The sequence below is a fragment of the Phaethon aethereus genome, assembly GCF_964289735.1.
Source record: "Phaethon aethereus genome assembly, chromosome: 5".
Taxonomy (NCBI): Eukaryota; Metazoa; Chordata; class Aves; order Phaethontiformes; family Phaethontidae; genus Phaethon; species Phaethon aethereus.
Genome location: NC_138579.1, coordinates 61,082,556 through 61,099,579, shown reverse-complemented (window position 1 = coordinate 61,099,579; position 17,024 = coordinate 61,082,556). Strand labels below are relative to the sequence as shown.

The 17,024-nt window shown below is 42.6% G+C and overlaps 1 protein-coding gene across 1 annotated transcript in view; it reads left to right on the top strand.

The window, feature by feature from the left end:
• Positions 1–8,525: 8,525 nt before the first annotated feature.
• DKK3 (dickkopf WNT signaling pathway inhibitor 3) overlaps positions 8,526–17,024 on the top strand; it is a gene marked incomplete at its 3' end in the record, with an annotated part of 28,967 nt that continues 20,468 nt past the window's right edge. Inside the window, exons 1-3 of the mRNA XM_082000122.1 lie at positions 8,526–9,143; positions 11,107–11,244; positions 11,737–11,820. Of these exons, the coding sequence (XP_081856248.1) occupies positions 8,943–9,143; positions 11,107–11,244; positions 11,737–11,820 (423 nt within the window). The 5' untranslated portion in view covers positions 8,526–8,942. The remainder of the gene's footprint in view (positions 9,144–11,106; positions 11,245–11,736; positions 11,821–17,024) is intronic.

Sequence of the window (17,024 nt, the reverse complement as noted above, 5' to 3'; positions counted from 1 at the left end):
TGTACTTGCACTAGCAACTTTGAAGATACAGAGTCAGCTGAGAATACTGGCTAGTCCTAGTTTGAGCAAATGGTTTAGAGCATCTTTAATTTATGAATTTTAAAAGTCAGATCTTTCCAAATGAAGGATTCATATGTTTTTGTAGCCTCAGGGAAGCAGCCAGCTGTGAATGGCTAACCTTTATTGTGGGATTTCTGTTCTCTTCTATTTAATACACAAACTTATTCACCATAACAACCACTAAAAACTGTGTGGCACGAAACAGTAAAAAAAAAAAAAAAGCCAGCAATACCCATCCTTGAAAGAATACTAATTCAAGCAATCTTCAATTTCATAATGGAAAGATATACAAAATACCATAATTCAGAATAGCAGGCAATTTTAAAACTGGAATTATTTGATCTGTTCCTCTTACATGGATATAAATCATGATAAATCTGCTAAAATCTGTGAAAGTAAAGTACAATGCCCAATTTTAGCTTAAATTCTGTTCTATCTTTTGTGAAATAAATAAACCATAATGCCTGTGATGTTAGATACACAGGCACAGGGGAAATACATTCATAAGATATATTTAGAATCGGAAATGGAAATATAGGAATGGAATATAGAAATGACTGAATTTCTTATAAGGTTTTATCACATCATTTGCATTTTTCTTTATTTTGAAATGACAATGACATTAAACTCAGTTTTGACTACATCCTAAACCAGAAAAATTGAATAATGATGCTCACTTATAATGTACTATTTAGAGAGAGTGGAAATCTGGTAGAGAAAGGCTATATACGTCATAGAAGACAAATTACCTTGTTAGGTCTTAATCAATTATACCTAATGTCTTTGATGATGTTGTAATATACAGCTTTGTGCTTCTCCTGACTTCATAAATGTTTACGATATGTGGCTAAATTACCATCTAGCATAACATTGGTATAGCTTCACTAAATCTACAAGTGGGAAGATTGGATTGCTTGTATGATTAGGCAAATCCTTAGACAATCTACTGGCTAGTGAGTCATCTATGAAATTGTCATGTGCATTTTGTCATTGCTTACTTGCTTATCATTTTGAGAAAGGCTTGAGGAATAAATGATTGTGTGACTTCTGCAGAATTTCTTGAATGCCTAGAGTCTGCAAAAATCTAAGTGGATGGCTGATACATGGTCTATAATGTTTTCCTAACACAACTATTATCTTTGGGGTTTTTGGTAGCAGCAAGTGCAATTTATAGCATAAAAGAAGAGAAAACTGGCCAATGTATGACACACACAGTTGGACAAGGGATGAAAAAATTTTTATCCTCGTACGCAACCAAAGCACTATTACACATCAGATTCCCTATGTTTTGTCAAAAAAAAAAGGCAAGCAAACAATATTTTCCTCAAATTAAATGTCTCTTTTTCTGCATTACAGGTATGATAAAAGTTCTCAATTTCCCACTGTGCATTTGTTTCTTTCTACTCCCATGTCCTTTATTCCATGCAAGCACATTTTCTATTTTCATTCTCCTTTAAGCTAGCTTCAGGTTTCCCTTCCCCCAGTCATTTGCTTTTCTGAATCAGCTTTTCTGTTTCCCTGCTCAAGCTTCACCATTTTCCCCGTGTGACTTACTTTCATACAATCACTCCCAAGTACTCCCAAGCAGCTCTTCCTCCATGTTGCTTCTCTCTTCCCATGTCCCACGCCAGTCTCCTCACTATCGCTTCAAAAAACCTCCCTAGTGCTCTAGGGATTATTTTTTCGATTCTCCTTGTATGAGTTCCAGTCTACCTTACTTCAACCCATTTAATCTCTTACTGTATTTGGTTCCTTTGCTTGCAGGCACCTTCTTCATGAGTTACTGCTGGCCCGATTTCACAGGAGCTATTATTTGCCCACTTCTTGATTCTTTTGTCCCAACTCTCATATATACGTTATGCTTGCCTATAGTATAATTTCAAGAAGCAGAATAGGGGAACTGGAGCTAGGAGGTGAGATCTGTACCAAGACTTAAGTCACAGCTAACTTCATGTTACAAAGTGCTGAAGCTAACAGGACTAGTCACTGAGTAATGCCATCGAATAGACTAAAAAATGTGACTCTAGGATGGCTTCTCTCTACACCTATACGCAAAAGGAGACCCGCTTCCCTATGCTATCCAGGCAATATGACTCAATGGTGGCCTGAAAGGATCCCCTCTGATAATGACAGAATGGCTTAGTATTTGGTGACACCCAACCCTCTTGCTTTTTGGAACTGGTATCAACAAAGCTATCAACTATCTGTCTACTACAAACTGAGTGGAGACATTGATTCATTTCTTAGGAATGACTAAAAACTTTGAACATTTAAAAAAATTAAACATTATTAACATTATTAACATTAAAAACTTTGAACATACTGATCTGAAATACACTCTAAAAAAGATCAGGAGATAGAGGCTCTGTATTTGACTCCCAGTTTTCTTAACCACGAGACTGGTTATGGAAATGTAATCTTTTCTTGAAAATATTAAATACTACAACAGCCCTCACGAGAGCGTTTGTAGCTATGGGCTGTCAGTTGACACTCTTCTGCCTCCCCAACAAAAACATATGTGCACACTTCTATAAAAAGAATTTACATTTTCATTTATCAGACAATATTGCACTTCCTGGATAGTTAGAATAATTTGGCATGCAGAAGTTTTAAAGTGTGATTTGATTGTATGAGTGCGCATGGACAATACGGTTGAGCAGCGAAAAGATTTCCATCCATCCACTGCCATGGACTTACATATTACAAGTAGAAATAAATACTTTCTTATAACTTTCAGAACCTTATTGTCACAGGTCACTATCTTTAAATGGAGCCAATGGCTTGGAGTGGCATTTAAAGTGTCCAGGACATGTGCTAGAAAACAGCCGTTTGCCTATGCACATAATTTGCACCTGTGATTGTAGAAAAGAGTCCTTACCAGGATTTGCAGTTTGCGTTAAGTTAAAGAAAATTCAATATGCTGTATTTCCGTGGTCTGGAAAGCAGATACAGTTTAGAGGTTTCATCTGTTGTTTCTTGTTGTCGCAGCTCCAATAATGTCTGGTAGGTGACTCACTGCTCCATCCGTTCTGGTCATGAGTAACTGAGATGATACAAGGTACACTAAAAAAACAGGAATTGTTGATTAGTTAAGTCTTCACCAGTTAAAACCTGGAGTACCTCAAAAGGGAAATACAGTCCACAAAGCAATAAAAATGAGATCAGAGCATGTTCATATTTCAAATGCATAGCTGCTATCTTGCTAAATATGTGCCATTAAAACTGAACAATATTTGTATTTGCATAATTCTATTTTTCCTGACTGAACAGTACAGCTGCCACATGATGACTGTGTTTGAAAAGACTGTCAAGGATTTACTGTGTGCTGATAGGTTAATATTTCATAAGTCTTTGGCGTATGACAATCTAACTTCTAGAAAATTTTATGATCATCCATGAGAAAGCCAAAAGGAGGTAACAGAGCTCCAGTCTAAACTCCACAGCTGTCAAGATAAAACTAATACAAGTCCCTTTCTTCTTTATGAAAAAAAAAAAGGAAGCAAATACACTCTAATCTCTTCTTCATTCTATTAAATAAAAGCCCACAAGGTGTTCACCTACACCTAAAAGTTATTCTGGTTCTGACAAGGCAGGAAGTTAAATATTATAACTGTTCATCAAATCTATGTGTGATACTCTTGTATTTTTTAAACAAGGTCTTACTACTTCGTGATTTAATCAACTTACAGAACAAGCTAAATTAAACTAGGATGAGGCACAGTTATTCCCAAAAAGTATTAAATTAGGAATTTTTCAGGGCTCGTAATTCCAGGAAAACTCTGTTGATATTCCTCTCATTACAGTCAGGTTTCTCCCAAACATATGTTAGCGTTTCAGTGTCCTTAACACCTATTTACTTGAGCAAGACCTGACAAAATTATGATCATTAAATGGTTCTGCTCTAATTGGTTTGAAGTCCCTAATTCTTTCTATAATCTTTCCTAAAGCTTCTAGATCTCAGATTGAGCCTTAAAATTTTATATACATTTAACGTATAAAAATGGTCAGAAAGATAAACACTGAGCTGACCGAGCAAAATAACTCTGTGGGTTTTTATACTTATTCAGTCTTGACATTTACAAGTTTCCATACGGTAAAACCTCATGTGAGTAGAAAAATGTTTTTACTACAACTCAGAGCTTTGTAAGTCCAAGCAGTCTGATAAAACAAATGACCAGTAAAAAGAGTAGACAATCAATACTGTTGCCACATCTTGATCTGTCCAGATGGTGTCTCTCCCATGGAAAACCCGTAACTGCTACTGCACTAATAAAGCCATCAGTTCCACCGGGGAATTTGCTAAACTTACGTGCTAAACAATATTTTTCAAGACCGTTGTGTGAATATATAAATTCATCGCAGACCATAAGCGTTCGGTCTGTCTCTTGCTGTTGTTCTGCTCTGTCACGTAGCTGCACGGAGTCTGACTTGCTGCTCACAGGGACCCGTCGGCACAGCACAGTCTCCCCCAGGACGCCAATATGATCCTCCCCGGACCAGCCGTCACTCAACCGGCCAGCTTTCCAAAACCATACCAAAACCACCATGGGCCAAAAGCCACAAACGGGTACTGTGGCGCGGGTGTCCTGCATGCTTGGGGAGTAAGGGAAAGGAGCACTGCAGGGAGTACGGGGAGCAAGGGAGATGCGCCCTGCCGGCGACGGGGTCAGCCCGGCGGCGGGGCGATCCCTTGGCAGCGTCGGCCACAGCAGCCCTCCCAGTACGGCACAGCCTCTGCGGGGACATTCACGTGAACACTCCAGTCCCACACAGCTTAAAATGGTAGAAACCGCAGACTTCACTGGTCTTAATTCCCTCTCTTAACTCTGCGCTCCTCCTCTCATGCTCTCCTCTCCCCTTCAGCAGGGAATTTAGACTTTCAGTTGCTGGAATTTTTGCCTGCTGGTGATGGATTTTGTCTTTGTTGTACAGTTGTTTGATGTTGTTTATACTTACATACTTCAGAAGGCTGCCTTTTCTTTTCATATTATAGGTTGCACATTAGCCAGACATCTTGCCATTCTTTTTTTCTGCAGCTAATTGATTGATTGTTCGCAGTACAATTGTTGGAAAGGGAAAAGAACCCTATTAATTAATTGGTAAATGAACATGCAAAATAACAGATGTTTGAAACACAGAAGACAGAATATAATACATTGCCTTTAACTGAATAAACAATGTGTGGGGAAAAAATAAATCAAACATGCACAACTCCCTACCCTGCTGCTTTCAAGAACACAGTCTTTTGTCTCAAAACTCATCCACCCAGAAGGTGGTTTCTATTCTCCAGAACCACTGATTCAGATGATGTCTGCCTTTGACAAGAGTGCATTCACTATGACGGGGGCCATTTTTGCCTCAAATCCACCTTAAGGGTCTTGTATTGAGGCTGACCTAAGTCTCACAAATTCTTTTTATGTAATATCTCTGGGATATGCTTTTCCTAACTATGTTTCCAGCTAAAATTCTTCCAGCTTATTATGACCTTTCTAAATCAATGTCTAAGAATAAATTATATCTAGACAAAAAGATCATATGTGTTCCTGTGTAATTTAGGGGTTTTTTGTAATATATGTGTTCAGGAAGAGATGCATTTTAGCTGTGTTAGTTTGTCTTAGAAAAATATCAGCTCTCTGGGGTGCACCTTAGCTATGAAAACTTGTTATGGTCCAAAACATATTCTCTGACATCTATTACCTAACATAATTTTAAACGAGACTTTGCACCAGCCCAACATAAGAACATACTATTCGTAATTAATCCTATGTCCTCAGAAGCATGCATTTAAACAGAAGCAGTATTTTCAATAAAGGCGTGGCTTTCCTCCTGCTGTAAAAATGCAGGAGAGAGAACCTGATTGCAGGCTTCTGTTACATTAAATACAGATTAATTTTTATCTTTTTACTTTTTGTGGTTGTCACTGTTGCTTTAATCATACAAGATAAAAATGGTAGAACAAACGACCAAAAGAGGTGATCAATACTACAAGCTCCTTCCGATGCTCAGCAATTCTGTTTAATGACAAAGTGTAAGGCCCACTGAAACTTATGGGACTTTTTCCACTAACCTCAGTGGGAGATAATCTAGGTTTAACATTTTCAGTATAAGTAATTAAAGTACCTCAGGCCTCGATCTAGGTTGTACGTCAATATAATTATACAAGTCTAGCTATTTTCTCTACTATTGTACACACAACTCCAAGAAAAATAAACCAGTAACAGCTCTTGTGTTGGCTGCATGCTTTGCTATGACTTAATTGTAAATCAAAAAAGTACCCGGTACTAGAATAGGAGTACAGACTTTTAACAGTAATGCAACCATATTAGAATAAATGTGCACCCCCAAAATTTTCCATGGAGATAAATCCTTTTGCACAGGCACTCTGGACTAAGCCAAGAAGGAAGATAAAGAGCAATCATTATAAATCCTAAGTTTTAGGGGCACTACCATCTATGACAATTTTTCCCACTTAGTTTGCAACGTCCCTATAACCAGCAGATCAAGTGCTGCAGAGGGGAAAAGCACCTAGCTCCAAATGCAGGGAAGCACCTAATCATGCCGGGAATCACGTCAGGCTGCTAGCATAGCACTGTGCCCTCATGTATATACCTGCCTTTCAGTAAGGCTAATGAGCTCAGGCACAACATGGGGTCACCGTGAACTAGACCTGGTTCGTGTCTTGCCGACTCCACGCGTGAGCAAGGCACACCCCCCCCGCTCACAGCTCTCCTGGGGCTTCACCAGCACCACGGCGAAGTGTGAATCTAAGCAGGTGCTGCGGGTTGAGCTTAGAAGATGCAATTTGGCTCAACTGACTATAACCATAGCGAGTGTAAAACCTTGTGAGCACAAGGGCATGATTATGAAGTAAAGCAAGCTGACAGCGGAAAACCAGAAGAGCTATTCTGCACTGACTTGAGGTGCAGATCTTCCATTCTGGGATGCAGGTGCACCCTCTCCACTCAGCTCAATCCTCGTCGAAAGACAGCTCACTCGAAGGAGCTAGGAAAACTGAGTTCAAGTCCCTGCAAACAGTAACTGGCATTGCATTTCAAGCTTACTCCACAGTACTTCTCCATATTAGAAGACGAATGTAGTCTTAATTCAGTGCAACAATACTGAACAAAACATATGCTGCAGCACCTTGCTAATTGGTCAAACAATCGCATGACTTTATACCCTTTCAGCCCCGTCCATGCCAGGCTTGGTTTTTTTAAACCGCATTCACCAACGGCAGCATGGAAGGGTCTTGCCTGCAAGACAGGGCTTGGGACAGTGGCCCTCATCTCACTGCAAGAGAGGGAGACTTTAGCTCTTTAAACACGCCTCTTCTAAAGTGTTTAACACTTACATACGTTTAGATTGTTTGGAACACTGGTTTGAGGCCCACATTTACAAAGGTATTACACAGAAGTATCTGGCTTCTATTCCATTTCCTTGGGAGTCCAATGACTAAATACCTTTGGGAATTTGGGCCTCAGGTCTTTTTAAAAAATGTCTTCATTGTGACTGATCTAACCTTCAGCTCCTCGTCAAAGCTAAGAAAATTAAAATTCTAAATGTTCCTTAAGTGTCATGTGTACATTGTCAATGGCAGTATTATTAAGCTTATTTGAGGCAGTGGATGAACTGGAAACCTAACCACAAAGACAGTGGTGGAAAAGAGGAGTACATAGTCTAAACATTTCTCTGCCAATACAGGATTATTTCATATACCGTATTTCCTGCAATGTGATGGAACATAGCTAAACTATTAAATCCTTCCAGAGAATTCCTAACACTCGTCATTATTTACATTGTGTAGTCCAAGAGGTTTACATTTAAAAAATCGAACTGTTGTCCCAATAAGCTAAGATTTACAGTGTGTCCAGAATGAAACCTTCTGTGGCACTGAATGGAAGTATGATGCGCTGTGGCTGGGAGACTGAGGGAAGGGTTTCCCTCTGGGGACACAGGGCCTTCCCATCTCCGCTGTTCTCTACTGCATTTCTGCCAGCATTCAGAGGTGACTGAAGGTGCCTTCAGCCACCAGTAACACTGGATTTTATATTGGTGATTATTGTAATAATGCACTTGCAGGGAATCTTCAAGACTTAAATAGTTTCTGCAGAAATACTTTACTCACTGTTACCTCTCACCCAGGCTCCAAAATAAAATGAGATGTCTAGGTCAGTTCTCTCATGGCACAACAATGTTGCCCCAGAGCAGCGAGCTGACTGCAGCAAAAACTGTGCATGAAATTCCTGGGGTGCAGCACGAAGAGGAAAAATAATGTGGATATTGGGGAAGATGCACACAGATACAAAACTATGATGTCTGAAATTTTTTAGAAAAAAGTTTGAAAGGAAACCATCAGGGAGAGCAGGGTGCTGGCCAGCCAGATGCAGGGCGTGCCACCCCTGGGAGACCTCGCTGATCCTCGGAGCCGAGAACGTCTTTTGAAAAGCTTCGCGGGAGACTGGATAGCCAAGTACACAACGGCGGTGTCGGGCAGCTCCCACCATCCTCCTCGCATTAGCCCTGCTCAAAAAATCCGGAGAAGGAAGGTCTCGGGTCTGAGCGGGAAAACCGTACTGCTCCTTCCCCTCAGCCTCTCTCCCCTCTGCCCTTCCCGCTCCCCGGCCGAGGTTTTCAGTCCGGGGCCCGCTCGCCGCCTTGCCTCGCTCCAGCCAGGGCTGCGGGCTCCCCTCCCGCGGGGGGCTCCGGGGGCCGGGCCGCCGCTGTGGAGCCGGCGCAGGGCTGGGGGGGCCGGGCCAGGCCCATGTGGGCCGGCGGGAGGCTCCGGGGGCCGGCCCGGCGCTGCGGAGCCGCCCGCTCCCGCCCCACCTCCGCGCCGCCAGCCCGCACCGTTGGGGAGCAGCGGCGGGAGCGGCGCTACCGGGATGCGGCGCGGAGCGGGAGCGGCGCCGCGGCGGCGATGGCGGCGGCTGCTGCTGCTGCTGGCGGCCCTGCTCGGGGCTCTCGGCGGGGCCGCGGCCGGGGGCGGCGGCCGGCGGCGGGCGGCCAGCCTGGGCGAGATGCTGCGGGAGGTGGAGGCGCTCATGGAGGACACGCAGCACAAGCTGCGCAACGCGGTGCAGGAGGTGAGGGGGCGGCGGGGGGGACCCCGGGGGCGGGAGGCCCCTTCCCGCCTCGGCCCCCCGGGCCGCCCCGCGCCGCACCTGCGGCCGCGCCGCGCCAGCCTCTCACCCGCCCTGGCCGACTCCTGTTGGCGGCCGCCTCTGCGCCTCGCCGGAGCGGGGCCGGGCCGATGCGTGCGGCGGACCAAGCCGGCGGCCGGTCCTGCCCGCGCCCCTCCGTGAGGGGCCGCTGCCCGAAGCCGGGGGCGCGCGAACATCCTTTCGGCTCAGTGTCCGCCGCCGTAAGCCCGCCCGCTGCTGCCGCCCTACCGCCGGCAGGGCGGGGGGCACCGGCGCGGCCGACGGTCTCTCCCCAGCTTCTGGCGCCGGCTTTGCCGCCCCGCCAGCGCTGCGCCCGTGGCCGCGGGCGTGCGTGTTGCGGCGCTCGGGCTGCGCTGGAAAGCCGCCCCCCGGCCGCCGGCGGGGCAGAACGGCAGGCGGGCCGTCCGGCTGGGTCTTAGAGCGAGAAGACAGAAGTACGTGGGGGGGAGTGAAGAGTTACTTTATTGTCTTTGTACAGCAGGAGCTAAATAAGACACAAGAGGTTATCCCAAACCGGGATTCAAAGTGTTAGACGGTCCTGAAAACACGTGTGGAGAAGCGGCTTGCTTTTGATGCGGTTCCGCGCCTTGATGACAAATTGCTTGCCCAGAATCGCACAGGACCCGTTTCAAAGCCAGGAACGGAGTCTAGACCCCGAGCCCTTGTCTAGAATCGCTATCAAAAGACCTTGTTCCTGCATTCCCCTTACTGCTGTGCTTTTTTTCCCTTCATGTTAAGAATCTTCCGTCCAAGTTCTCTTTTCCTTTCATTCAAAAATACATAGTCCAAAAAAACCCTTTTACTGACAAACCCACTGGGGAATCAGACCTTTTTTCACTATAATTAGGTGATTTCTGAACTTCTACTGTCCTCTGGACAGTTGCTGAAATCTACTTTTATCATCCACTTCATTTAGACTGCAAACACATTGAGACAAACCATTTTTTTTAAGTATTCTTTACAATGCCGAAAATGTGCTTAGTTATAAGGATGTAGTCAAAATTCCTGCCTGTTTACTCTTCCTGTAGTCAGTTCTGGATTGAGGAATGTATACAGCACAAAGTGTGGATTGTCTGAGCTGCATTTTAGCAGTTAAATGCTTTACACTTAAAAAGGTTTGCAGCTGTCATTTAAAATAAACAGACACACCAAAAAGAGAAATTTTGTCTGGGGAAGAATTCCATTGTTTCAGCCGGGCTGAACTTGTGGCCTCCTAGCTCTGTTGCAGCGGTTGCAAATAACAAAGGGACACAACTTACTTGAAGTTTGTGTTGTTTACAAGACTCATGCCCTTTTCCTGAGCTTACTCTGTTTTCTGGTTCAGAGCGCACTCCTTTTCTGTGCTGAGTCTTCATCTGGCAAACAGAGACGGGGGAACTGAAATGGAGAATGCAATATTGGATGTATGCACCCTCATCTACCGGACTGCTTGTGTTGACTTCAGGGGACTTTGGCTATGTCTCTCCGTTCTGCCAGAATATTTTCTCTTCTTTGTCAGATGGGAAAGACTGTCCTGAGTGTTTAGCGCTTTTCTGGGAAAAACAGAAAGCTGGGCTCTTGATCGGCATCAGCCGGTCATCATCATGTGCAGATACGAAATTGTTGGTAGTCTTCGCACACTTTTTCCTCAGAGGGACAGACTTCGGCTTAAACAGTCCAGAGCTCAAGGGTTTAGCTCGCCGCTGTTTCTCTAGTCCATTAACAGAGCTGCTGTGGTCCCTGTCTGAAACAGCCGAGTAAGCTGTTTCCATGCAGGGGGATCTGTACTGACAGCAGCACGTAATTAAACAGGGTGTCACTGCACTGCGGGCCGCACAAGAAGCGTTGCTTGTTCTCTTTTGTGTAATTGCTGCTAATTTTCAGTTGGCTTATTTAAATTTGGCAGATGGAAGCTGAAGAGGAAGGGACAAAAAAACTGTCGGAAGTAAACTTTGAAAATTTACCTCCCAACTACCATAATGAGTCCAACACGGAGACCAGGATTGGTAATAAAACTGTTCAGACTCATCAAGAAATTGATAAGGTATGAGAAAATGTAGCAAGGGGCTGGTTCTTTCACAAATAAAAACAATTTTGCACGTTTTGGATAGAAATAAGATAATTTGGAGCGTAAACTTTCCTGATGGTAATTACTTTGGGGTTTTATTGTATCTTATTTGCTTGCCCAATCACTGTGTAGGGGCACATGTCATGAAAGGTTAATGTGAAATAATAATTTATTTTGAAAAAGGTGCCTGCTGAAAATAGAACATAGGTACAGCTCTTACATGGGTCATAAACGAACGACCATCTCCCACTCAGCTTCATTACAGTGGCGTTTTAAATAGATAAGGAGGTAGCCCTGTCATCTACTTCCCCCCCCGCCCCAGATTAGGATTTTATACGAGTGACAGCAAAATGGGAGAAAAGGAGGGGGTGAGGGTGGGTTAATTATTGCGGAAAGTAGGACTGAGAGTAACAAAGGACTAATAAAAAAATGTAGTTTGGTGTTTTGTTCTTCTTTGTCCTGTAACAGGTTACGGATAACAAAACTGGATCAACAGTTTTTTCTGAGACAGTTATTACGTCTGTAAAAGACGGAGAAAACAAAAGAAATCATGTAAGTGAACACAGGTTTTCCTTTTGAAAATTAAGCAAATACTTTGGCTTCATCATTCAGAAGAAGGTGATACACAGCCCCATAGTAGACTGCTTACCGTTAGGGATAAGTAGTCAAAAATGTTTTTGTTTTCTAATTAATTTAAATTAAGAATATTATTAATTGGAAGCAGCTCATCAATGTTGTGGTTAACTGACATGCTTGATCTGAATATTCAATTTGTCAAATGTAAACGTTGTACTCAAACAGCAAAGACAGTTACAAAGCCCTTTCCAGTGAGTGTGAATAAACCCTTAGTATAACAGGGCTTCATGAATGTCCTCTCTGTGCTCTTGGATTTCATTAAAAAATTGCTTTATAGACTTTTAACACTAGAAAATAACCCCCAAATTGTCTATCATGAGGAGTCTGTGGAACAATATATGGCTCTATTTGTTTTTCAGCCTAACCCAGTGATGGACAACGGGTTGTGAAATGTCACTTTGGGGAGGGAGAGAGGTGTGGAACAATAAATCCCCCTTCCCTCTGGAAATACGGTTCTTTAAGGATTCTCAAAGAAGTTTAAAAGATCAAGAATATTCTTTACCTGAGACTTGCAAACACAGCTACATTCGCTAAACATCACTAGTCCCATGAGAAGTTCGGCACATACCACTACTTAGAACAACTGTCAGGTTTTCTTCAGTTATAGTCGTACCAAAATGGACTTTTTTATACTCTTACTAAGACAGGATTCTTCTTACTAAGACAATGTTTCTTCTGATAGCTGTCTTCATCTGATAGCTCTTTTAACTATTTCATAAAACATTAAAAAAAAAATTATGGCGGTAGTTCCTATTTTTAATGGGCATAAAGCCTGAAATGAGTGCATCTTTTCTGCTATCATCCTCTAACTAAGTTTTCCCTCTTTAAGCTCATATTTTTATACTGCTATTAAAGTTTCAGAATGGCAAGTAGCAAAATCAAGTTGCTTGTATATGCTATACTTTTTTTTTTTTTTACTATTTTGCAAAGCTTATAGATCAAGTAGTAAGTCAAGGTAAAAAATAAATTGCAACTATTCTAAGCTACAGCTTGGTTTTATACAAAGTGTTAATATATTCCACAATGCTTTTTAATAATGAGATACATGTAATGAAGGCAATCCAAATGCTTTTTTCAAGCAAATATGGTCATCATCTTCAAACCCAGTGTACAAAGGCAAACTTTTCAACTTTCTTAGCACTGGGACACAACGCTGGTGTTGTTTCATAATGTATTTGGCTTGCTTGTGGTGTCTAATCATTCTTCACAGATGTAAAAAATATTTCTGAATTAGCTTTCTCCAGCGATCATACAAAGTTCCTCATAAGCTTCATATATCAAGTGACATTATCTGCATTTTCCATATGGGAAGGTTGCCTCACCAAGCCAGTGCTGCATCTAGAACCAATACCGTTATTAGTCTTCCAGCTAAAGAATTTGAGGGCCGAATACAAATTTTTGTCTAACTTCATGGTGGCAGTCTTTCTTCAGTTATGAAGTAAGCCTAATCAGAACCGATCACATTAACTCCTAATCATTTAAATCCTGGTGCGCTTTATCAGTCAACATCCTTACTGCAGCAGCTGCGGAAACAAAACTGTTCGTTAATGTTTATTTCCCCTCTCACACTCATTTTGAACTTTCAGCATGCCCATGGTACAAGCACCTTATTTAGAGGTTGCCAAGTTAGAGAAAAAGCTAAATGGGAAAAGCAGCCAACAGATGTATTTGGTTGTTATTTAAGGAGAGCAGGCAAACACGCATGTATTAATTGGACTGAGAGATGCCTAACAGAAGTAAATCTGAAAATACTTGAAAACTTTAAACATTAAGGAGGAATATGAATTACTTGGGGTACTACAAGGGTGAAGAACTATTGTATGGGTTATGACATGAGATAGAGAACTGGAAAATTTGGGTTACAGCAAGAAAAACGTGCTGCCAGAGCGAGATCTACCACGTGGAAGAAAAGTTTTGTCCACGTTAAAAAGTGCTACTGCTTAGGTTTGTAAACTTAAGACAAAAGTGTTAGGAAAATGGGCTGCAGAAAACTTTGCACTGGCCCCTTAGTTAATTTGTATGTGTGTATATATATATTTATATTATTTAATTTGGTAGCTGAGGCCATAGGGAGCCCATCATTGGGAACAGGACCTCTGTTCTGATGCTATTCCCGTAGCCTTCAGATTGTGCCTCTTTAGAACAGCACTTTTGTTGTTATTTTCAATCTGCCAAGTAAAAGAAATGGGCATATGCTATCACACAAGCTCAACTTTTATGCTTGTAAGGAAACTGAATGCTGAAAACCGAAATCTATTTCATAGGTTCAGTTTATAGGCTTACCTTATAAAAGGTGAGGATTCCCACAGCTCCTGCGCTTTAGGTACAAAATTGGGTGGTAAATACAAGAATTCATCAAACACCTTAGCAAACCACCTGCTCTGAAGTGTAAACTCTATATAATTTATTACTGCAGTAATGAGTAATAACTGGAACCCTGCAACCCTCAGTTCACATTTATTCTCTGAGCCAACTTAAAAGCCACTGAAGTCACTGAATGTTTTTCCAGTGACCTTTTTGGGCTTTGAGACGTGACGCAAAAGCCTCACAGGTAGGCAAAGATGTGTCTTGTGACAGGTCTGTGTTGCAATAATAAACCCACATACCAGCTGGAATGAAAGTCATCCCTGGAGAAGCAGCTTGATGGAAAATGGGTTGCGTCTGCTTTTTAAATCACACTGCCAGTGCCACCCCTACGTCCTCCTGCAAAGAGGTACAACTACACACACACAGATACGTATATAGTGCGTATAAATATATGTAAGTATATACCCATACATATAGTGCAGATACGCTATTACAGAAACGTAAGGCATAATATTACACACACACTCTTCCCTCTCAGACAGTATTTCTTCTTGGCTTTGCATCACAAAAGTATTCTCTTGAGACTGTGTTCTTTGTTACTGAACGGCCCGCTCGACGGTATTTTAAGGGCCAGAAGCCTATCGGTATTTTAGGTTGCCAGAAGAGGAATTGGGCTGCTTGCCATTTCTGGCAACGCAATCCAGTTCCTCAGAGGTGCTGCATTATTTGGAGGCACCGTTTACATTCCCAGACTAACGTTCGCTTTCTCAGATGTCAGTGAGGACTCGCAGTCACCGGCACAGATGTCAGGCTTTGATCCAACGGTCTTGTATCTTCAAAGAGGCCAAACAGAGGCAAGAGGTAGCTGGATGTGCATGTTTTTACGTCTGTGCAGGGTTTTACATCCACTTGCTCCCGGGTTTAAGGCTCAAATACTCTGTAATTTACTTCTCCAGGGACCATTGGTTAGCTTGCAAATTATTAATAGAGTACTTCCAGTAGTAAGCTCAAGTATAGAACACAGATAAAGTAATAGCGCTCTTTATTACCAGATGAAAATCAAAATCTTTCCTAGATTGTTGACCAGTCCTATTTCAATCATGATACGTTAGCCTAACCAATGAAAAGCAAGCATGAAAAATAAAAGGAAACAAAATTTGTCCTGGTGAGATTTGGTATACAAGGATTAGTTAGTTGCATTTCTTCTCTGTTGCGTTCAGAGTAGTGTTTTATATAAGCTCCCTCTTCTAATTCAAAGCTAGTGTACCTGAGTTTTTTTCTTGTCTGTATTAATTTGATAAATAAAAATAGCAACAGCTTCTTTTTAGCAAGTTTGTTTTTCTTTTTTTTCACACTTTAACATAAGTACATCTGGTTGCTTTCAATTCTCTTTCTTGAAAGCGATTTTTTAAAATGCTAATAGCTAGGGAGAGCGTACCAGGGAACTGGAAAAGTATCCTGCATTTCTCATTTGGCTTTGGCACTATAAAAAACATTCCTTTCTTTTGCCTGTCCTTGATGGTCGAGGCTCTTGAGGGCATGTCTGCGCCGTCTCACCAGTTACACAGTGCAGGTCAAAGTTTCTTTGTGGGAGCGAGGTGCCTTCGGCGTGATCCCGTGCAAGGGGCTTGCCCTTTCTCTGCGGAGGCGGCTGTGTGCCTGCGCGCGCGGGTTATTTGGCACCCACCTTCCGCAAATACAGCAGCTGGTGGGTGGGTAACTTCAAACGCTCTCCGGTCCTCCGGAGAGAGAGCCATGATTCCAGGCCTTTACTTCCACAGTTAGAGGCGGCTGCGTGGGTCCCTCCGCTCTGGGCAGGGAGGACTGAATCGCTGTGCTGGCGTGGCAGGTTCTGGAGGTGACGGTCAGAGAGGTCGCTGATTTATCTGTAGAAGATAGAATGCATAGCATCCCCATTATAATGGCCTTATTTAAAGCATTTTTCAGGCTTTATCTTTCGTCTCACAGTAAAATAGTAAAAAGAAAATAGTAGAAGAATTAAACATTAATCTCTGGGGTTCTATTTCCCCCTTTTCTAGAGAAAAATCTGTTTCAAATGGCTGAGATGCAGCACTTCATAACCAAGCTTCCACTTCTCTGCAGGTATCCTGAGCTGCTGAAGTAACTGCTTGATTCCTCTTTGAGCAACTATTACATGGTTTCACTAAGCATGTTCTCAGCCACGTATACTGGAGTTGCTCTCTCTGAGGTTCGTTCTGCCCTAGGGAGAGGAGTTCCTAGCAGTGCTGAAGAGAAAAAGAGCTTTGAAAATTGAGAAGGAGGCATTAATGGAATGGAAATCACAATTTTTCCATCAGCGGCGCTGCAGGAGAGCAGCTGATGGCGGAAATTTGAACATGCAGCATCTTGGTGTTGACTTCTGTTCCCTTTGGCGTGCCTAGTGTCTCAGGGAAGACACTTGTTGTGGGCATCCCAATCCTACATTTGGGTCCAATTTTTTTGCTTAGTTTTTCACAGAACTTTCGGCCCCTGGCGACTTGCACTCAACAGCCTTAAACTGTCACTAGACACACTAAGTGCATTCCTGAGTTGAAATCCTGGTCTCTGTGTAGCCAAAAATCCCTTAATATCTAAATCTGGTCGTTTTTGTATACTTAATAATGTAATTCATTAGCACTCTTTAGTTTTCTTTCTGTGAACCTTCCGGCCTGCTCTGTTGACGTAACTTGTTACATGAATCATGTCTTGACTAGAACAGTTTTCAAAACAAGCCGCCCTTTAGGTAGTTCTTCGTGTCGGAGTAGGTAAGGCAAACTACTTCCTAGCTAATGCTCCAGGAGAGAATCAAGAGA